Consider the following 23,614-nt stretch of genomic DNA (forward strand, 5'->3'; position numbering starts at 1 on the left):
GTAACTCACTTTTTCACGCGATGACGATTTCTTACGGTCATAACTTATATCTGCAGAGTTTGTAAAAAAGATACATTTTGAGCCCAAATTAAGGTGTTTTTGCCAGAATTCTGATGTACTGTAAAAAAACCCCTTCACATGATACAAAATATTTGCGCCACTAGAAGTTGAACAAAAATGTTGTGACTTTTGGCATTTTTATTCCAGTCCTGGCCAGAGTGTGCAGAGTTAGGGCAGAAAGAGCAAGCTGAAGCCCACACACCTAATTCATCAAAATGTATGCCCCTTTGGTGCCCGAAATGTTCTTTATTCTATAGAGGTGCAAGCCAGTAGTAAAGTGCCCCTAATTCGTTAAATAGCATGGACCTCTTAAGGAATTATGCTCACTTTACTGTAGAGCTTTCATCCATTAAGACTGACGTGCACATTTCCAAACTCAATCAGTAGGAATCCAATTTATGTATATCAGCTCACCGTGTACACATTCATGATTAAGGATGATTGTTTCACCTGAAACGCGTAGTGCTGTGCTGGTCATGTCATCCGTTGTCTGCATGCTGAAATAAAGACCATGGCTTTCCTCGCCTGAAGAGCTGGATGTTCCTCCTTTCTTTTACTTTCAATCAGTAGGACCCTTATCCCTTCAGACTTGCTGAACCATCCACACGTGTTTCTAACCTACACAAACCCATCCTGCCACTACCTCCAGTTCTGTGTCTGGTTCTACCCCATTTGACCCATCACTGCACCTGCTGTATGGCATAGAGACCCATTTACTTAAAAAATATCTCATAACTATAAGTGCGCCCTCAAATAGTGCATACATTGTCCCTGAAAACAATAGAGTCAATAATAATAATAGTTTTCTGAGTTCCCCTATACAGTAATAGAACTCTTTAATCCCTTAGACATTAAATAGTAGTAGCAAGGTACACCAAGTGGCGAAACACAAACGCCCTAAAAATCAGGTGCACTGTGCAAAGGGTACCTAAAATGAATGGCAATCGTCTCTATTCAAACTTGAAGAGACCATGCTGAGTTAAGCATGTATCAGTATTGCCACACACAGGAGGTACAAACACACAGGAGGTACAAACACAATCCAAAATTCTTGATAAATCATCAAAAACATCAACTCATGTCTGGGCCCAAGAGGGGATATATATATATATATATATATATATATATATATATATACAAATAGCTTTCAGAGGGACAGTGGCCCAAATGTGGCTACAAAAGATAACCACTCAGACCAAGTATAATCCAACATGGACAAAATTGGAAAAATCTCACCCATCCAGAGGTTCCTATTGTCCATCAATAGCACTATTATCAGGATGAGTTGTAGGTAGGCATCAGAATCCTGGTTCCAGGCCTGTCTTGCCCTATAACTCACAAAGTCCTGCCATGTTTTGTCCCTCCACAGGACTCTTCAGGGGAAAAGGCATAGGCTCTTCATAGATTGGGCTACTGCTGGTGTCCAACAACCAACAACAGGGCACCAGACTGCTGAAGAGTCCTGTGGAGGGATGAAAGGCATTGGGAGGCATGTTGGGCATTTAAAGGGATGGTCACAAGTTGGATGAGATGTGGACCGCCCTTGTAAGGGTGGAAGTTTGTCGGTTATAGGGCATGACAGGCCTTGATCCGGGGTACTGATGCCTACCTACAACTTTGCCTGACAATATTGCTGTTGATGGACAATAGGAACCCCTGGATGGGTGAGATTTTTCCAATTTTGTCGTTAGATTATATTTAATTAGAAGGGTTATCTTTTGCTATCAAATTTGGACCACTATCCCTCTGAGAGCTATTTGTATAAATATCCCCTCTTGGGCCCAGACATGAATTGATGTTTTTGGTGAGCTACCAAGAATTTTGGATTGTGCTTGTACCTCCTGTGTGTGGTAATACTGACACTTTAATTTTGAATAGAGACAATTTCCAATCACTTTAGGTACCTTTCGCACAGTGCACCTTATTTTTAGGACATTTGTGTTTAGTTTTTAATATGGATGAAGTGTTATGTACACAGACATTTTACAAATTAATATCAAAGGTTAAGTTTTATCCTTTTTCCTCCCTTAGACATTAATAACACTCCTTAACAGTAAAAATGTGCCCACATGTGCTCTTTTGAAGGTTGTAATGTCCTGCGTGCTGCCCTTCAAGTACTAATGATCCTGAGTGTTCCCTTAAAATGTAATAACGTTCCATAGTGCCCCTTAAAAAAAAAATGCCCTCTTGAGTTCACTTTTAGAAAGTAAGAATGCCGTCTGATGTCCCATTCAATAGAAATAATGGGCGGTATGTGCATTTAAATATAACCAGTCTTCCTCCCCATTCAATAAAGTTTATAGTCACCTAAATGATCCTTAATGAACACTTTGACCAGTTCTTTTCTCTTCTGCACAAAGAACAGGCTGGTGCAGGCAGCACAATACACTGTGTGCAGAATTATTAGGCAAATGAGTATTTTGATCACATGATAATTCTTATACATGTTGTCCTACTCCAAGCTGTATAGGCTTGAGAGCCAACTACCAATTAAGTAAATCAGGTGATGTTCATCTCTGTAATGAGGAGGGGTGTGGTATAATGACATCAACACCCTATATAAGGTGTGCATAATTATTAGACTGTTGATTGTCATCATAAAGAAAGGTGGCTATATTGGTCACCAATTTTTTGGGGGGTTTGTTTTTGCATGTCAGAGATGTTTATTTCTAAATTTTGTGCAGTTATATTGGTTTACCTGGTGAAAATAAACAAGTGAGATGGGAATATATTTGGTTTCTATTAAGTTGCCTAATAATTCTGCATAGTAATAGTTACCTGCAAAAAAAGATATCCTCCTAAGATAGCCAAATCTAAAAAAAAAAACACTCCAACTTCCAAAAATATTAAGCTTTGATATTTATGAGTCTTTTGGGTTGATTGAGAACATAGTTGTTGATCCATAATAAAAAAAAAACCTCTAAAATACAACTTGCCTAATAATTCTGCACACGGTGTACATCATAATGGTGATATCAGGGACAAAAAGAAAGATTGGTATCCGCTCACCTGTAGCCAAAGGAGGGGTCACCGTATCCAGGACTTGTGCAAGGGAAAGGGTATACTGGCAATCCAGATTGTAGACAGATTACCCTGGATTGCTGGATTACCCTCTATCATAACGGTGATGTCTTGGAACTTGGCAGCCTGTGGTCTACAAGATGGAGAGTGCACAGTATTGAACTGTACCAGTTTCCTGATTATGCCAGTACGGTTCACTTGTTGGCTCTCTGAGCTACTAGCTACATGTGTCCCTGATTGTTAGTGCTGGCACTTAATGCCAGTCTGTAAGAGAAACTAAAGCATAGAGCAGCAATGTGTCCCTCAGCTTCTGGAAAGCCCCAGCATCTGCCCTGCCTTTCCAGTGGTTGTTGCTAGTGACAAAAGTGTGTGCTACACAGAAGTAAGATGCTCCCAGAACAAAGATTAAATTGAATAAATTACAAACATAAAAATGTTCTGGTGCTTATTTCCCTCCACATATTTTCAATGCCAATTATCCATGCCTTGGTATTCAGTGACGTTCTCTAATCAAAGCGGAGTCCGGTGCAAGTTCTTGCCACCTAGTGCCAATGGAGACAGAAAAACAGGCCTGGACTACTAGTTCATTAAGTGGTCATCAGCAGTTATTTAATTGGACTCTATTTAAAGTGAACCCTTCTGTTCAAAACTGAAAAAAATCCTCCTAATTGTGACTTTTTTGTGATACGTGTAGACCGCTTTTTCAGGGTTCTTATTCCTCATCAGGGTTTGCTCACACAACTGTGTACCACAGCTGAGTGCTATACAGTGTTTATCAAAGAGCACTTGGTCAAAAGTTAAACTATGGGGCAGTGCCAACTTGCACTTTTTTTCCTCAGGACAATTTGGCATAGTCGCAGAATTTGACGCATGACACGTTTGTCGAAATCATCGGACTGCACTCCGATATCATCCAAGTGCAGTCAGATATACGCTGATACAGACAATGGAGAAGGTAAAGAAATGAAGTTCTCCTCACCTTTTCTGTGATTCTCGCATACAAGAGAATCTGATCCCAGTAAACTGATACATGGTTTAAACCCTAATAAGAGTTTAAGCCAAGTTTCATTAACATAATCGGGCCGGTTCTGAAAGAATCCTGAAAGAATATACGCTGTATGAGAGAGCCATAAACGTTGCAGCTAACCAGCTGGATCTCCTTTGTGAGAACTGGTACCCCTATCCAGCCTAGTAGCTTACAGTCCACCAAGACCTTACTTTACGCTAATGAGGGGAAAAAGGCTCAGAAAAGGCAGTTTGGATATTACCAAAAGCAAACACCCACTCAGTGTCATGTTTGTAAGCTCTTTAATGGGTTAGATATTCATTTACAGAGTAGTTACCTATGGGCTGCACTTACAATTTGTTTTTTTACATTTAAAGAAAAGTTAATTTGCATGTTATTCTATGATTTCATGTTTTGATGTTTTAGATTTCATATAAAACAATTTACATATTTTTCTATTACACAAAAAAGTGTAACATATATTGTTATTAGAATTAATTCATATAAATGAGACATATGTAAACAACTACTCTTTTCCCACTTAGGCCGGGGTCACACGAGCATATGAATCGGACGACTGCACTCTCACTAATGTTAGTCAATGAGGCAGAGACAATCTGCGATTTTTTTTTCGCAAGCCGATATGGGTTGAGAAAACAATCACAGCATGTTGCAAGTGTTACTACAAATGGAATCAGGTTGCACTCATACAAGTCTATGGGTGAGTGTGAAATATTGGACTGCACCGATGACATCCGTGTAACGGGGGCAGGGGGCGCCTCAGGGGGTGTAGTCGTGGCCCCTTTGGGCGACAGGCTGACCCCCGGCCCGGCCGTCACTATTAAAACAGGGGTGTTGTTTGTGGGGCAGAGTGTGGGTGGCAGGGACGCGTTCGTGCCGGTACCTGAGTTCTCCGTTACGCCGTTTTCCCTCGGCTCGCCAGCCCCTTCATCAGTTACAGAAAAGAGCCACTGACAGGCAGCTGGTAAACTAAGAAACATTTTATTGAACGAGGCTTCCATTTTCTGTTACACTTCTCAGCAGCAAGTTACTTCAGTATTTCACTTTAACGTTACAGATTACGTCCCTTCCTGACGGTTTCCCCTTTTTGCTGACGGTCACTCTCCTTCACCTGCAGGGGACACTTGTTAACCCCCTAGTAGCTGTACTCTGAACCCTGAATTACTGCAGGGCAGATCTAGCACACACTACCAGTTCCGGATGAGTTCCCACTCCTCTGTACACCTTTCAGCATCAAGTCACATCGGTTTACAGGTTACACTTCTTGCTGACGGTTTCCTCTTTCTCCGGTAACTTTCCCTCGCCTGCAGGGGACATGCGTTAACCCCCTAGTAGCTGCACACTGAACCCGGATCTATAGGGCAGATCTAGCACAGACTACCGGCTCCGGATAAGTTCTCACCTCTCCACTTCTTTGCCGGGGAACTACTTCTCTTGCTTTCTACGGGCGTTCCCGTGTACCTCCACTTCTTTGTCTGCGCACTCACTCTGGCTGCCTGCCACTTTTTACTCACACACTCTGCCCCGTCACCTCAGACTTCTCTCTCCAGTCACATCTCACTGCCCTCTGCACACTGCTCTGCCTTCAGAGACCTCCCTTCCCCACCTAGGCTGCCCTGCCCCTCCTTCCTTCCCTGCCACTGTTACCAGGGGAACCACTGCTCTACACTGGCACCTAGTGGGGAAACTGTTTAATCACTACAACAACAGGTAACATTTTACCATTAACATTTAACATTTGCCACCATACTATGTGGCGTCTTCAGGGGGGGAAAACGTTCCTTCACTACCAGGGGTCCGACTACCCCTTACATTCCTCCCCTCTTTAACCTCAGCCTCCTGGCGAGGTTTGTACCTGCAGACCAACACATGCCGGGCACACACACACGTTTCTTAACTAGTATATTCTTTTTATCAGAAAAACTTTTAAAAACAACACTTAAAATACACAGAATGGCACACAAGTTCGTTGTCCCTCCAGGGGAGCTCCCGGTCTTAGTTGAACATCTGCCCGGAGGCCCTCCTCAGGCGCTCCCGGTCTTAGCTGGTATTCTGCCCGGAGGCTATTCCCAAGCGCTCCCGGTCTTCAGGTGAGCAGAAAACAACAGAAACAAAAGAGTTCTTACTTTAACGGTCGAGGGAGGAGTCCATGCATAGTCCTGCATTCTTCTACTCCCGGGTTCAGTACTTTTAACGTTACTTGAACTGTAAACATTCGCCGGCTCCTAACAGCACCGGCTCTCAACAACAAACAGCATTCTCTTCCGGATGACCACCTCTTCACGCTGGATGATATGCATGCAGCCATTCGGCCCGCTAGGCCCTCACATGGTTGGAGAGGGACTGCCCATGTAAGCGGGGTAGCCTACAGTACGGCTCATAACATGGCTGTGGCTCCAGTGCTTCTTTCCTCATTTTGGCCCATCCTCCGCCCCCGGCTTCACTCACCAGGTCCGCACAGTGTTGGCGACGCCTTCTGCTTCTTGCAGCGCCGCCCACATCTCCGGACCTCTGCAGCTCACAATGGGCGTCATGGGTCTTCTTGGGGCTGGTACCTCCCCTCTTTGGGCAGTGCACTCTGGGCTTCTTCCTCTGCCCAGGCCAGCCCAGCACTTTTCGTTTGACGCCAAATTTTCGCGCCTCCGCTGAGTCCATGAGGACGGCTGCCATCTTGCCGCCATCTTGTGGCCTGTTCAGCACGTCAGGCACCACTTGATCTTCCTCACAGTTTTCAGTCGGGGTCTCTTGCAGGGCATCCTGCCGACTACGCCAGTTTGTAACGGGGGCAGGGGGCGCCTCAGGGGGTGTAGTCGTGGCCCCTTTGGGCGACAGGCTGACCCCCGGCTCGGCCGTCACTATTAAAACAGGGGTGTTGTTTGTGGGGCAGAGTGTGGGTGGCAGGGACGCGTTCGTGCCGGTACCTGAGTTCTCCGTTACGCCGTTTTCCCTCGGCTCGCCAGCCCCTTCATCAGTTACAGAAAAGAGCCACTGACAGGCAGCTGGTAAACTAAGAAACATTTTATTGAACGAGGCTTCCATTTTCTGTTACACTTCTCAGCAGCAAGTTACTTCAGTATTTCACTTTAACGTTACAGATTACGTCCCTTCCTGACGGTTTCCCCTTTTTGCTGACGGTCACTCTCCTTCACCTGCAGGGGACACTTGTTAACCCCCTAGTAGCTGTACTCTGAACCCTGAATTACTGCAGGGCAGATCTAGCACACACTACCAGTTCCGGATGAGTTCCCACTCCTCTGTACACCTTTCAGCATCAAGTCACATCGGTTTACAGGTTACACTTCTTGCTGACGGTTTCCTCTTTCTCCGGTAACTTTCCCTCGCCTGCAGGGGACATGCGTTAACCCCCTAGTAGCTGCACACTGAACCCGGATCTATAGGGCAGATCTAGTACAGACTACTGGCTCCGGATAAGTTCTCACCTCTCCACTTCTTTGCCGGGGAACTACTTCTCTTGCTTTCTACGGGCGTTCCCGTGTACCTCCACTTCTTTGTCTGCGCACTCACTCTGGCTGCCTGCCACTTTTTACTCACACACTCTGCCCCGTCACCTCAGACTTCTCTCTCCAGTCACATCTCACTGCCCTCTGCACACTGCTCTGCCTTCAGAGACCTCCCTTCCCCACCTAGGCTGCCCTGCCCCTCCTTCCTTCCCTGCCACTGTTACCAGGGGAACCACTGCTCTACACTGGCACCTAGTGGGGAAACTGTTTAATCACTACAACAACAGGTAACATTTTACCATTAACATTTAACATTTGCCACTATACTATGTGGCGTCTTCAGGGGGGGAAAACGTTCCTTCACTACCAGGGGTCCGACTACCCCTTACATCCGAATACAGTCCGAAATACACCGAGAAAGGCAATGGAGAAGATGGAGAGATTAATCTCTCCTTCTTCTCCGCACGTGTTTTCCCAAATGCAAGAGAACGGAGCACAGTAGAATGACACTCTGCTCACGCTCAGAGCAGAGTTTGAGCCCCAGCTCTCGCATCACATGCTATATGCTCGTCTGACCCCAGCCTTAAGGGGAACCTGTCATGTGCAATTTGCACCCAGAACCACGAGCAGTTCTGGGCACATATTGCTAATCCCTGCCTAACCGTCCCTGTATACACTAGCATAGATAAAGAGATCTTTAGAAAAAGTATTTCTAAAGATTTTGTATTGTATGCTAAGGAGCAAGAGGACTAGTCGTGAGGACGTTACTTCCCCTGAATAACCACCCTCTTAGCATGTTAGCACGCCCACAGGGGTGTGCTAACATGCTACTCAATGCAGCATCACCAGCGGTGACGTGCGTACCTGTGTCCACAGTGAATAATGAAGCTAAATGCCCAGCACTTCCGGCTATATGCAGTATGAAGCCAGATGTATGCGTCCCAGCTTCAGGCAGGTCTACTGCTGGAAGTGCCTGGCATTCAGAACAGCATTCACCGAGGACACAGGTACGCACGTCACCGCTGGTGATGCTACATTGAATAGCATGTTAGAACACCCATATTGGCATACTAACATGATAAGAGGGCAGCTAGTCGGGGGAAGTATCGCCCTTACGACTAGTCGCTGGCCTCATTAGCATATGATATAAGATCTTTAGAAATACTTTTTCTAACCATCAGTTTATCTATGCTAGTGTATACAGGGACGGTTAGGCAGGGATTAGCAATATGCACCCACAACTGCTCGTGGTTCTGGGGGATTATTGCACCTGACAGGTTCCCTTTAAAGAGAAGCTGTCAAGTTGCACATGCAGTCTGTTCTTTGGATAGCATCATACAGAGAAGCTGAGCAGAATGATATATGGGTTTGGTTGAAAAAAAATCTGTATGAACTTGGGTTTAAAGGGGTTTAAAGGGGACAACCCACTCACATTCCCCATGTTTGGCCCTTTTTAAATAGGTGCTGTTCCAGTGGTGTTGGCACTTGCAAGTAGTGGACAACCCCATTAACCATTTAAATTTGTATGTATATAACTTAAGTAGGTGGTCCTACTAGTGACTGACGGCTAAGTTTGCATGGAGTCATATAGGGAATACTATCAGTCACATAGTAGGACCGCCCACTGAATATTTATACATACAAACACCAGGGATGTTAATGAATAAAATGCAAGTTTTACTGATATTTTGTCCACAAAAATGTATATCATTCTGATTAGCTCCTCTTGCTCTATAACACCCTGCCTGCAGATTTGCTAACTAGTGATGGGTGAGCACTACGATGCTCGGGGGCTCGATACTCGTAATGAGCAGTTGATGTTCAGATGGGCGTGGCTCAAATACCAAGTATAATGGAAGTCAATGGGGAACTTGAGCATTTTTCTGAGAAATTTTCCGGAAAAATGCTCAAATTCCCCATTGATTTCCATTAGACTTTGGTACTCCGAACATCAACTGTTCATTATAGGTCCTGAGCACCTGAGCATGGTAGTGCTCAGTCATCACTACTGCTCACATTTCCACCATGGAAGGTTCCCTTTAAAGCAGTGCTTAGAGAGCAAGTTGAAATAGAAGCTATATAAAGGTAAAACATCATACGCAATCCACTAATGTTACAACGAGACTTCTTTACAGCCTCCCTTAACATATCCTCATTACTGTGTCTCTGCAGGTACCCTAGAAGATCCATGTAGTGCCCTCGGTGACAACATAAATGGAACTCGATCCAAGTTCAGGATGTCAGAACTACCTACAACTTAAAGTTCATGAAGAGGATGATATGAATGTCAGATTTTTCTCTTTACCAGGCATGTACAGACTTGCATTTGTCATCAGACACAGCAGATACTAATACAACCCCAAGGGTGGCACAGACTCCCTCCAATCAGCCGGCTGTGCACTCAGTGCTGGAGAGTTACTATGCAGTTTGGACTGATCACTGTGCTTGTGTTGATCTTGATGGATATTGCAGACAGCAGCAAGGTTGTGAAGGGGAGGAGACACAGGAGAAGTAAGTACAACTCCCACCAATCTCACTGAATAGCACTACTACTTTACAGGTAATACATTTCCAAAAATTGTTAAGATGTTCATTTATTATTTAGGGTTCTATTCAGCCTTCGTTAAACGTTGGCAATATTATTTCACTTTCTGATATTCTTTGTGTGTCCTCATCATGTTTAACATTTCAGTAAATAGAAACTTTTATTATCAGAGGAGAAAGAACCATAGTAAATGTATTTATTTATTTTCAGGGTTTTCTTAATTACAAATTATGACATTATATTCAATAAATTAAATTAAATCTACAATAATACTTTACACCTGAAGGCTTTGCTCAGGACATGTTTTACCATATTGTGCGTTCATGTCGGCAAAGCTTCCAGCATATATGAATTCTAGGGTAAGGGGGCCTTCATTTACCCAATTGATGGTACAGGAATACATCTGTATACATTATTTCACTGCTGTGCTCTCCTGTATTAAGGGCCGCATATGTCACAGATTAGCTTTTATTATGGTATCTTATGGCTCTCATATGCCAAAGAGTGCCAATCCGAGGGGCTGCTGATAGGTTTTTGGCTTTACCCAGAAAGAAACAAGATAGGATGATGAAACTTTATATTTATTCCACATACTGTCCACTGATGTCAACACATTTCTTACATCAGTATTCCAAGTTCAGTAAGCCTAGCAAAAAGAAGGATTTCTGTTGTGCCTCAAACCAGGCATCTGTAGCAGCCATGGCATCAGAAATGGTGTGAAATTTGGTATTCTTGAGGTGTTTCTTCAGGTTTGGAAACGGATGATAGTCAGAGGGAGCTAGATCTGGTGAATAAGGTGGGGGGCCAACCAGCTGGAAGCCCAGCTCTGCCAGTTTTGCCATGGTCACTTGTGCAGTGTGAGAGGAGGCATTGTCTTGCAGGAACAAGATTCCTTTGGTCAGCTTGCCGCACCTTTTGGCCTTCAGAACTGCCTTCAATTGGTCAAAAAGTTCAATGTAATACCTTGCATTGATGGTGGAACCCTTTTGAAGGTAGTCCACTAGCAGCACACCCTCCCAGAACACAGTCGCCATCACCTTAGTGAGCTTCACAGACAGGCAGATAGCAACAGATTTAGGAAAGTCACGTATGAGGTATGATGGACAGTGAGTTCAGCCAGAGCCTCTCCTGCTGTCCAAGCTGACACAATAAAGTTGGCTTTCTCCACTGGAGTGGCATTCTCTAGCAGAGCCCAAAGTTCCAGCTCCTACAAATCTTCACGGTGTAGTACAGGGGTGGGGAACCTTTTTTCTACCAAAGGCCATTTGGCAATTTCTATCAACCTTCAGGGGCCGTACAAAATTATCAATGTGAAAATGACCCTGCTATATTTGGTCAAACAATTAACTCACCCGTACAGTGGTAGCTGCAGCTGCTTCACTTTGGTGCGGCTGTGATGTTCGGTGATACTAATCATGTTGCTTCTCACAGCTGCTTTTCCAGGTATGTCTCTGTCTGAAGCACTCTTTGTGATAATAAGATTGGTAAACCATATACATCACATAATAGGTGCAGGGACTGCTGTATATAAATCACAGGAGACACACATCATTGAAGGGGCTGGGGGCATATGCATCATGTAGAAAACGCTGGGACTGCTGTATATAAATCACATAGGTGACGCTGGGACTGCTGTATATACATCACAGGAGACACTGGGGGCACATACAGCACACATGTACAGTATATGCTCTCAGCCCCTCCTGTTAGGTATATGCCTACAGCCCCTCCTGTGAGGTATAGGCTCCAAGGCCCTCTTGTGAGGTATATGCCCCAACCCCTCCTGTGAGGTATATGCCTCCAGCCCCTTTTGTGAGGTATGTGCCTCCAGCGTCTCAAATGTGATGCATATGCCCCCAGCGTCTCAAATGTGATGTATATGCCTCCAGCATCTCAAATGTAATGTATATGCCCCAGCATCTCAAATGTAATGTGTATGCCTCAGCATCTCAAATGTGATGTACATGCTCCATCCCCTCTTGTGATGTATATTCCCCTTACATCTTCAATGTGATTTATATATCACAAGAAATGGTGGGGGCATATACATCATAAGAGACGCTGGGGGCATATACATGACAGGAGGGGCTGGGGGCATATATGTGGTGCCCCAGGACCTGGTAGCCACAACAGCATTGCCCCTCCAAAGGGTTAATGCTGAGCCTGGAGGTAATTGGGGAAATCATTGGCCAGTAGGTACCAACATCCAACGCAGTTTCTCCCTCAGGCCAGCAGAGGGAGCTCTGAACCTGGAGTTCCAGGGAGCATTCCTCAAGCCTGACCTGAGGGAGGAGTTAGTGTTCAGTCTGAGAGGAAAGTTTGGAGAGTGAAGACGCAAAGTAGTGCTGTCCTGTGGACTGGGGCCTGGAGCTGGAATAGCTTGGCCCAGTGATGCAGGATTGGCAGAGAGGCACAGAAGAGACTTAGACATCGGAGTCTGTGGTTGCCAGGGTGTAAAACCCTTCCCTGGTAGCCGAATCCGAAGGGCAGGAGGACTGCAGGTCTCCTGGCCCCCCAAAGCAACCTGAAGGTACAGCTGCATCACCAGGGCCCGGTGTGGACTCCAGCAGAGAAGCATCAGAGAGGGCCTGAGCAGCCTACCACACAGGGAGAGGGACGTACCACCGGTCCCAGCAGCAAGAGGGCCATTGCTAATTCAGAGTGCAGGGTCCTATGAGAGCAAAGGAAGAACAGGGAGTAGGCCTCATACTCAGCTGGCCAAAAAGAGCACCCCAGTTACTTCCAGGCCGGCCGGAGCCTTCTACCACCTGTAACGGTCTCCCAGGACTAACCGTTACCCAAGTAAAAGAGGAAAAGGTAAAGAGACTGTAGTTTGTGTCGGTCCTTTCACCGCCCTGTCGGCCCTGCACTTACACCGCAACTACATCGACACTTACAAGCACCAACAGTGTCCCTGGGGCACCGCTCCACCTGTGGGGAGCAGGACCATCCAAGATGCCATTCCACCAGCCCCGGAGGCCTCATCCAGCAGCGGCGGCTTAATAGCCGCAAACCACAGGTGGCGTCACGAATTATAAACTTTAATCACCCCCAAGTCACCAGCCATATTAATTGACTCCCGCCAGGGTCACGGAGTCGGGCCCCGCCACCACTGACGACCCCCCGGACTAGTCCGGCCCGGCATCGGGTGTCCCATAGCTCTGGGGTGGGCGAGTCATATACATGACAGGAGGGGCTGAGGGCATATACATGACAGGAGAGGCTGGGGGCATATACATGACAGGAGGGTCTGGGACCATATACATCACAGCAGAGGCTGGGGGCATCTACATCACAAGAGGGGCTGGGGCACAAACATAACTGGGAGACATAAACTTGGCTGTGGGGTACAGATATTGCTAGGAGGGGCACGGACATCACTAGGAGGGGCACAGACATCACTAGGAGGGGCACAGACATCACTAGGAGAGGCATAGGCATCACTAGGAGAGGCACAGGCATCACTAGGAGGGACACAGGCATCACTGGGGGGGCACAAGCATCACTGGGGGGGCAAAGGCATCACCGGTGGAGGCCACATGCATCACCGGGGGGGCCACAGGCATCACCGGGGGGGCACAGGCATCACCGGGGGAAGGGGCACTGTTTCAGGTGGGGGGAATAGACCACGGCAGGGGGGCTGCTCGAGGTGCTCAGATCCGGGTGGTTGCTGTGGCTCGAGTGGCAGCCAGACCCGGGCTCGCGCAGCAATCCGTCACCCACAACTGAATAAAAAGGGTTGTTATTACAGGGGAGAGTTTTGTCAGTGACGCCACCCGTAGGTTGCGGTGATTGTTGGTAGCACAGCCGCTGCCTTGGTATGGGATGCCCGGGACTGATGGAGCAGGGCAGCAGGATGGTATCCCCTCCACGGGTGGTGGAGGCGTAGTCCCGGGGCCCAGGTTTACTTGGAGTGGAGTGCTGGGACGCAGTCTGCAGGGTTGGACCGGATGATACCGGTGTACTCACTATTTTTTAATAAATCATACAGGGTGCAAATAGTAAACCAACGGCTGGATACCGGTAGCCTCCGGAGGGGTGTGCTCGGGTCCCGCACACCGGTGAACAGAACAGGGGCCCTTCCTCCTGCACTCTAGTTTGGTGTCTCGTGTGTTGACTAGTCTGCATGAAACGGGAAAAGTCCACTCCCGGTGTCTTTGCTGTGGGAGCTGTCACCCGTGAGATCTGACCCTTGGGATTTTTGCAGGCACTTGCAGACACCCTATCCCCCGCGTTGGGCTTCCGTCTCGCTCTATCTGGGCTGCTAGTGGGACAAGACTTGGAATCTTGTCCCCTGCTGGTTAATTGGAAAGATGCTTGCAGCTGTCCTTGCCCTGGGGTGCACGGCCTCCGGACCCGATTCCCGCTGTCGGCACTGGTGGGCTACAACCCTGCCCCGGTCCACTTAAGGTCTCCCGCGACCGGATCTCTGTGGCCCTACTCTGCCATCTGCCACCTAGTCAGCTCAGGTAGTCCGGTAGCTATAACCGCCGACTACCACTTGACTCCTCTCACTTCCACTGTCAGCACTAGACTACTCGTCTTGTCTCCGTGTTCCCTCCCCTTAACACCTCAGAACCCCTAGGTGGGCATTACCATCTGCCTGGTCCTGCCCACTGGTGTGTCCCTATTGTCCTTGGGGGGGTGACTAGGCTTTTGTGGCTGGTGTATGTACCTGTGTGTGGGGTTGTGTTGGAAGGCCAAGGAGGAGGGAATCCTGCATCTGGAAGATGGATGCAGTCTCCTGTGACAACCTGATTTTTTCAAGGCGTCACAGCACAGGCATCACCGGGGGAAGGGGCACAGGCATCACAGGGAGGAGACTGGAGGGCACGGACAGCGCTTGCGGAGCACAGAAATCACAGCATTCGGAGTTGCACACAGTGCCGGAGAGCGGGCACAGGACACACAGCGCCAGAGACTGGGTAAAGAGTGCTGGAAACCGGGTACACAGTGCCGGAGAGCGGGCGCAGGGCACACAGCGCCGGAGACTGGGTACACAGTGCTGGAGAGCAGGCACAGGGCACACAGCGCCAGAGACCGGGTACACAGTGCCAGAGAGCGGGAGCAGGGCATACAGCACCGGAAACTGAGTATACAACGCTGGAAAGCGGGCGGATGGGCACACACCGCTTTAAGTTGAAAGTGGTGAAGCTGCTGTGGGACGGAAACGCAGAGCACTAAACCCGCCCACAAAGTAAGTCTAGAGCACTCTGGCACTGGCCAGGGAGAGAGCTCAGTGGTACGCACAAACAGTGCATGTGGGGGATTTAAAGGGCCGGCGGCCAGCAAGATTCCGGCGGGGGCCCGAGCACTGCCACCCCCGGGAATCTGCCCGGGGGCCATATTAAAGGTCATGGTGGGCCGCATGTGGCCCGCGGCCGGACGTTCCCCACCCCTGGTGTAGTAGCTTCCCCTGTGTTCCCATTTTCTGTATGAGGGACCCCGCACCAGGCCCATACTTCTCCTGTGTCCACAGCTTTAAGTTTCTGGTAGGCTAGGGCAATGTGCTGACCATTGCATTCCATCTCCCTAAAGAGGTGCAAGTCCTAAGAGATCCTACATGTGGCCTCAGGTCCGTCCCCATGCAGCCTGCTGGAGCGGGGTAGAGTTCCCCTACATGTTGCTGAGATGTATGCTAACTGAAATCAACTGTACTCCAAGGAAAACTAAGGTTACTGCAACCTCTTGTACCCAAAACTCCACCTACCAAGCTATTTGCTTAATATACCAGCTAGTTAGAAGTGTTAACTGTTTAGTGACTGAGAGGAAGAAAAGAGGATCCAGCTTTCTGTATTTAGTGACTGAGTATGCTGCATCTTTCATATAAACAGTACAAACTTCAAGTACCAAAATCACATATCTACATGAAAGACACATTAATGTAATTCCCAATTTTCAGGCTTTACAGACTGTGAAACGCCCCCCTTAGGCTGCTTTCACACATCTGGTTTTAGCAGTGTGGGTAAATCCGGCTCTAAAACCTATGCAACGGATGCGGCAAAAAAAACGGATCCTTTGCATAAGTTTTTACATGCGGCCCATCCGGTTTTTGCCGGTTGCGGCACACTACTAATCATGCGCAGTGCAAAAAACCGCATGCGGCGGCCGGATGCGGTTTTTGCCGCATCGCGCCGCATCCGCCGTCCATAGGCATGCATTGGAAAAAGCGCCGCATCGGTCGGATGCGGCGCAATGTGGGGTTTTTTTGCCGTGACAAAAAAAACGTGCCAGGCAACGTTCCATCCGGCCGCCGCATCAGCTAAATATGCCGCATCCGGCAAAAACCGGACCGAACGAAAGGCCATGCGGCACAATCCGGCACTAATGAAAGTCTATGCGGAAAAAAACGCAACCGGCGGCAAAAAAAAAAACGGTTGCGTTTTTTCTGCAAAGAGCCGGATTGTGCCGCACAGCAAAAAACGGATGCGTGAAAGCAGCCTTACCTACAACACACTACCTGATGAAAAGGACAAAACACATGTTGGGGCAGAGGGACAAGTAAGGCTAAGTTCACACATCCTGTGTTTTCAATCCGTCAGGTCCGTCAGCAACGGATCAGTCATTTTCAAGATGTCAACTGATGCAACTGATGTGTTTTTCACAGGATTCCTTTCACAGGAATCCTGTGAAAAAACGGATCAGTTGCGTCCGTTACATCCGCTGTGCGTCCGTTTTTTGACGGATCAGTCATGATCCGTCTGTGTTTGGGACAGCCCAGTGGGCGTGCCAAACATGCTGGGCATGCTCAGTAGAGCATGACGGAATCCTGCGCTGGATTCCGTTGTAAGACGGATTACAACGGAATCCTGCACCATAGACATGCATTACAAGCTTGGCGGATCGCGACGGATTCCTGCGCGGTGCGTTGTTTTCAACGGCCCGAAAAACGTTACATTCTGCGTTGCTCCCCGCTCGGCGGTCAGTCAAAAACGACGGACCGCGACGCAGCGGATGCAACGCAGGGTCATCAGTCGCAATCCGTCGCTAATATAAGTCTATGGGGAAATACAGGATTCCTGCAAAATATTTTGCAGGGTACCGTAATTCCCCAAGGCGACGGATTGTGACTGATGCAAAACACAGGATGTGTGAACTTAGCCTAAGACACACATTATGTTACCTTTGTTATTCACTGGTTATTTATGAAACTTGTTGCACACACATACACATGATATAGATTAGGGACCCACTCAAGAGGTTCGCCGTGACGTGGCAGTGGGCTTAATACAGTCTGATCAGAATGGTAACTAAGAACCTCATGTTCTATTTAAATTTTTGCCTAGCGGCTTTTAGATCAATGTATTTTTGGGATGTGCGATCCATGTCTTTTTCTCCATAGCATGTTATGACACATGATATATTACACACACTGCATGTTAAACTGCTTCTTAGGCTGCTTTCACTCATCCGGGTTTTGCCGTGCGGCACAATACGGCGCTCTGCAGAAAAAAAGCAACCGTTTTTTTTTGCCGCCGGTTGCGTTTTTTCCTGCACAGACTTGCATTAGCGCCGTATTGTGCCGCATGGCCTTGCGTTGCGTCCGGTTCTTGCCGGATGCGGCATATTTAGCCCATGCGGCGGCCGGATGGAACGTTGTCTGGCACGTTTTTTGGTGCTGCGGAAAAAACGCATTGCGCCGGCGCGATGCGGCGTGATTCACAATGCAAGCCTATGGACGCCGGATGCGGCGTCCTGCGGCAAAAAACGCATTTGGCCGCCGGATGCGGTTTTTTGCATTGTGCATGCTCAGTATCAAGCCACATCCATCAAAAACCGGACGGGCCGCATAGATAAACTTATGCAACAGATCCATTTTTTTCACCGCATCCGTTGCATATGTTTTTGAGCCGGATTGTGCCTCTCAGCACAAACCGGATGTGTGAAAGCAGCCTTACACACCCAACCCACACACTGCATGTTACACACAAATTGCAATTTGCTGTATGTTACACACACCCACACACACCCACACACACGCACACACCCACACACACACACACACACACGCACAGTAGAAGACTTAGGCTACTTTCAGACATCAGTTTTTTTCCATCAGGCACAATCCGGAAAAAAAGGGATAAAACAGATCCGGCACCGGATCACAAATCACCGGATCACAAAAATCACACTGCACTCGCGGTACACTGGTGCACCGTGCGTGCAGAGCAAGAATCGCAATAGCCGCCTACGGAGGAGAGAGGGAGAGAAATCCCACCTTCCCCTCCTCCGCGCTGGCCCGCCCCTCCTGAGAGCCTGGCCGCCCCCCGCAGCTGTGGTCCGCTCGCACGGTCGGACCGCAGACGCAGGGACACTCGCATGACACTCTGCTCCTGCTGTGCTGCCAGCGCGAGCTGAGTGTGATGCGAGCATGGCAGTAGTGCTCCGTGTGGCCCCAGCCTCTCTCTCACAATCACTCACTCACTGACTCACTCACTGACTCACTCACTCACTCTCACCCACTCACCAATCACGGCGCTGCACGGCTGTCACACAGCTGGCGGCTTCTCCTGATTTGAAAATGCCAGCCGCCCATTATTCAATCTCGTATTCACTGCTTTCCCTGCCCACCGGCGCCTATGATTGGTTGCAGTCAGACACGCCCCCACGCTGAGTAACAGCTGTCTCACTGCAACCAATCACAGCCGCCGGTCGGCGGGTCTATATCTTGCAGTAAAATAAATAAATAAATAATTAAAAAAAACGCGTGCGGTCCCCCTCAATTTTGATACCAGCCAAGATAAAGCCACACGGCTGAAGGCTGATATTCTCAGGATGGGGAGCCCCACGTTATGGTGAGCCCACCACCCTAACAATATCAGCCAGCAGCCACTCGGAATTGCCGCATCCAATAGATGCGACAGTCCCGGTACTCTACCCGAATTGCCCTGGTGCGGTGGCAATCAAGGTAATAAGGGGTTAATCATGGCAGGTGTCTGTCTATGAGACACCCCCACTGATTAACCTGTAAGTGAAAGTAAATAAACACATACACCCGAAAAAATACTTTATTTGGAATAACAGACAAAAAAACACCCTCTCTCAACATTTTATTAAAATCCCCAAATACCCCTCCAGGTCCGACGTAATCCACGAGGTCCCGCGACGATTTCAGTTTTGCTACATGAAGCTGACAGGAGCAGCAGTAGAACACCGCCGCTCCTAGGAGCTCCACGAAGAAACTTAAGGGAGTCCGGCTGTCAGCGGTGACGTCACTGAGGTAGTGGCGGTGTATGTGCGGTGATGATGGGTGCGGGTGTGCCGGTGTATGTGCGGTGATGATGCGTGCGGCAGTGCCGGTGTACGTGCGGTGATGATGCATGTGGGAGTGCCGGTGTATGTGCGGTGATAATGGGTGCGGGAGTGCCGGTGTATGTGCGGTGATGATGGGTGCGGGAGTGACAGTGTATGTGCGGTGATGGTGCGTGCGGGAGTGCCTGCGTGTGCAATGATGATGGGGTCTCCCTCTTTCTCAGCTTTAAAAAAAAAAAAAAAGGATCAGTTTTTTTTACCAGATTCGTTGCATCAGTTTTTACACACTCTGAGACGGATCTGTTGCATCAGGCACAAACCAGATTGTGCCTGATTGCAAAAAACTGATGTGTGAAAGTAGCCTTACCAGGCTCTCTTTTGTTGATGGTGTAAGGGGGTCATGGCTATGGCCACCCCTGCAGAAGTGGCTGGCACACTATTGTTTAAAGTGTAATATGTTGTCAGATGTAGATTGAGTTAAATGGCCACCAGGTGGCAGTGTGGCTTGGGGATAGCAGTCCTGGCACCTGGGTAGGCAGTTCAGGGGTTAAGGAAAAGAAGGAGAGAGATATAAAAAGCACAGTATCAGAAAGGGGGTTAGGAGAGTCCCCAGGATTAGTTACAGGGAAGAAGCCCAAACCTCTCTTTTGCCCAGATTGTTCACTTAATCTACCAACCCAAGGGGGGTCGGCCCTATGTTTATAGACCCACGGAAACTTGCACGTTTAGGATCGTGTAATAGTGGCTCCAGAAGCGGGGTATAGTCCAGACGGCAGGCAATGCGTCCGTTTCCTGGATACGTATACCCTACAACTTCCCCGGCTGAACTACAGGTCAGTGGTCCCCTGTCCACAAAGGGAAAGACCCCAGGACTAGTGGAGTCGGTCGCACAGTGCCATGTTAGCCGGGAGAATGAGGGGCCTAGTGGTGTTGTCAAAAGCCCAGGTGCCAGGAAAGTGGTCAGCCACCAAATTGAATTATGCAGTGGAGTTTGGAGGAACCCCAACAGAACCAGTGACGGTGCCTGGATAGTGAAGAAGATAGACGTTGTAGATACTGAACAGATGAGAAGAAAAGCTGAGAAGTTAACTGTTGTAAATGCTGAGCAGACCAGAAGTGAAGTGCAGAAGATGAATCCTGTATATGTTATTGAGAAAAATCCTAGTAAAGTTCCGTTGCTTGAAAAGACTACTACTGCGTGTGGTTAATTGCTTCAGTGTGAGAATGAACTGTGTGGAGGTCATCCTTGTAGTAACGCAGTGACCGGGAGATGAGAGGTTACTGAGCGGCCTGATATTCTCCGTCCGTACTACCACCACTACCGTTGCCTGCCCTCGGGCTCCCATTACAGAAGCCTCCCCTGCAGGAGACTGGTGGGGCAGTGAGCCGGTTCCGGAGCCAGCTGGAGCAGGTAGTACGCAAGACCCTCTAGGCCCCCGCACCATCCAGCAAGACCCCAGTTACGCTAGGTAAGATCCCCGAGACCCCCGTTACACAGGTCAAGACCCTCACTAAGCCGATAAAGACCCTCCAGACCCTCCACACTGTCCAGCGAGACCCCCGCTACGTCAGTCAAGACCCCCGAGATCCCCGCCACACTAGTCAGGGCCAGACCCCCGCTATGCCAGTCAAGACCCCTGGTCCAGACTACATGGGCAAGCTGCAGATGTCGCCAGGCAAAATAGCCAGCCATGGGTGACCCGTATGCGTTGTGCTGCTGCCTTCTTCTCGGCTGAGGGGTACTTAATGCGAGGATTGTTATGATAGTGGTTTGAACTTATCACAGGGTTAGTGGCTAGGGACTACGGACATAGACCCTGACTGGTCCAGATCCTTTTCCACTGTGGGTAACACGGGCCACGCATTAGTAGAAGGAATGTTACTTCACGAACATCTGGTATACTGACAGTATATTGATTGCTGTTGTTGAGAACTAGGAATACTGTAATTCTTCCAGCAACCCCTGTATTTTCCAACCCCTGTATATGGATTAATAAATTTTGTTGCGTGACCACTGCGTCTTCCTTCTCTGTGTGCTGCATCTGGATCTTGCACTTCTTATACTGGGGGAACAGGGAAATTGCCTAGCCTGCTCCCATAACACTAGCCCTACTTAACTCAATCATACGTACTTGCACATTACATATATACATATATACATATGTAGGGCCCCATGGTAGCACGGAGCTCTGGGCCCCTTAGAGACACGCACAGAGATTATGGTAGGACCAGTGGATGTCATCTCTTATGGACTGAGTTTGTCTCTTAATGTCCGGTGCTGGTGTGCTCGGATGTGACACCACGAAGGCAGTAACTCGGACTTGGCAGCATGGAGGTGGTGGCTCAGACGTGGCAGCACGGAGGTGGTGGCTCAGCCATGGTAGCACGGAAGTGGTGGTTCAGACGTGGCAACATGGAAGTGATGGTAGTAAGAAAGCTCTAGGACGAGACACTGGTTAGAAACACGGAACTGGAACTAGGACACGGCAAGCAAAACTAGACACAGTAGTGTAATGGGACCTGAGAACTAGCAATGCAGTAACGAATAGGCTACGTTGCTCAGACGCCTCCCCTAAGGAGAGGTAGTCTTAAATACCTTAGGGTAATCGGTGACCTCAGGGACTACTTCAGGTAATGGGACGCCAGCCCTTTAAGAAAAGGGGCGTGGCCGCGCACACATCCTAAGGGAACTAGATGCGGCCTGGGAGCAGGTGCGTGTGGAGGCGCCGCAATAGGAACAGAATCGGGCGCTTCACTGTGATTGGTTACTACAGGCCACCAGATAAATATCCAGGCTAACTGTCAAAACAGCCAATATATGAACTCACACATCCAAACAGTAAGAGATTTTTTTTTGTCGAATAACCTTAAAGAACAGGGTAAAAATTTCCCCTAAGTCTTTGACATTCGCTGAGTCAAATGAGGAGGCTGTGCAATATTTTGTGATTGTAATTGTGGCGGTGCGGATCGCGTTAGCGGACATACATACACACACATACACACACACATATATATACACTCAGCATTATATATTAGATATTCCAACTAAGCACCTCAGTGTGATGCTATTCACTTCCATAACCCCCATGTAAAAACACTAATGCTTGGTTGACACTATTCATGAATATGTTCTGGTGTAAAATGCTTTCAAATGTCACAATTTTTTACAGAAAAAATGTGCGACTTTTAAGGTTTTCACACCAGCATTGGCTAGCTTTGCAAAAGTGACCAAATCAGGAATAGGATTAGTACATGGCCAGGGGCAGATTAAGAGAGGCCAGGACCCTGGCCAGTTTACACATGTCACATGATCCCCTTTAAAGGGAACCTGTCAGGTCCCTTATGCCCTCCAACCCAGAAGCATTCAAATATGTATGCCAAAATTCCCTGGTTAACCAAACCAGCCCTGTATAATACTATTTACTAAAATTAATGTTTTAAAAAGTGCACCGTTTCTGTGTTAGTTAGAACCTTGACTTGTCGAAGGGATGTTTTTTCTAGTTGGCCCTTTTTCCATGTTATTATGCCCCTGTGACTGTGATAACATGATTTCTACGAGCCAGCATAATAGAAGCTCCTGGACTCATACTCATGCGTGCGGCTCATTTAGGCAGCGTCAGTGCGCCTTAGAAGTCACGTGTTGTACTCCAGGATTCAGAGAGGCTCACTGTGCATGATTGGAAGTGCAGACGTTGTTCTTCTGATCATGCCCAGTGCGCTTTTTGGAAACCGAGATGTGTACACCCAACTTTTGAGGCACAATAACGCTGCCAAAATGAGCCATATGCATGTGCAAGATTGCCAGGAGCTGCAGTGATGCCGGTTTGTGGAACTCAATACAAACCCACCTTGCTGCCATCCCCGCTGCTCTGCTCTGGGCCCCAGGGATCTACTTCTTCTTCTTCTTATGGTCGGCGCATACATACTGGCGCAATGCCAACATAGCACAGAAGAGGCGGCAGAGGCTCCTTTAGAGTTGGGCTGCCATTTTGTTTTGCCTGCAGTGGATCTCCAGGAAAGGGCAATGAGAGCAAACCGGCCATGGAGCCCCCTGGAGTCTTGGGCCATGGGCAGTAGCCTAGAATGCCATAATTATATTCTGCCTATGTACATGGCAAACCCCTAAATTTATCAAAAGTTGTGACGGAAATTACTCCAGAAATGTTACTCCAATGCCAGTTTTCATGAATCGGACCCAATTTTTTTTCCAAAAAATTGTCTTTTGGGCAAAAATTAAGGGGTAACTAC

The 23,614-nt window shown here is 48.1% G+C and overlaps 1 protein-coding gene across 1 annotated transcript in view; it reads left to right on the top strand.

Moving 5' to 3' along the window:
- Positions 1 to 23,614, top strand: part of RSPO1 (R-spondin 1) — a 328,988-nt gene that overhangs the window by 228,871 nt on the left and 76,503 nt on the right. The window contains exon 2 of the mRNA XM_075334080.1: positions 9,742 to 10,080. Coding sequence (XP_075190195.1) covers positions 9,990 to 10,080 — 91 coding nt within the window. The 5' untranslated portion in view covers positions 9,742 to 9,989. The remainder of the gene's footprint in view (positions 1 to 9,741; positions 10,081 to 23,614) is intronic.

This window comes from Anomaloglossus baeobatrachus, chromosome 2 (assembly GCF_048569485.1).
Source record: "Anomaloglossus baeobatrachus isolate aAnoBae1 chromosome 2, aAnoBae1.hap1, whole genome shotgun sequence".
NCBI lineage: Eukaryota > Metazoa > Chordata > Amphibia > Anura > Aromobatidae > Anomaloglossus > Anomaloglossus baeobatrachus.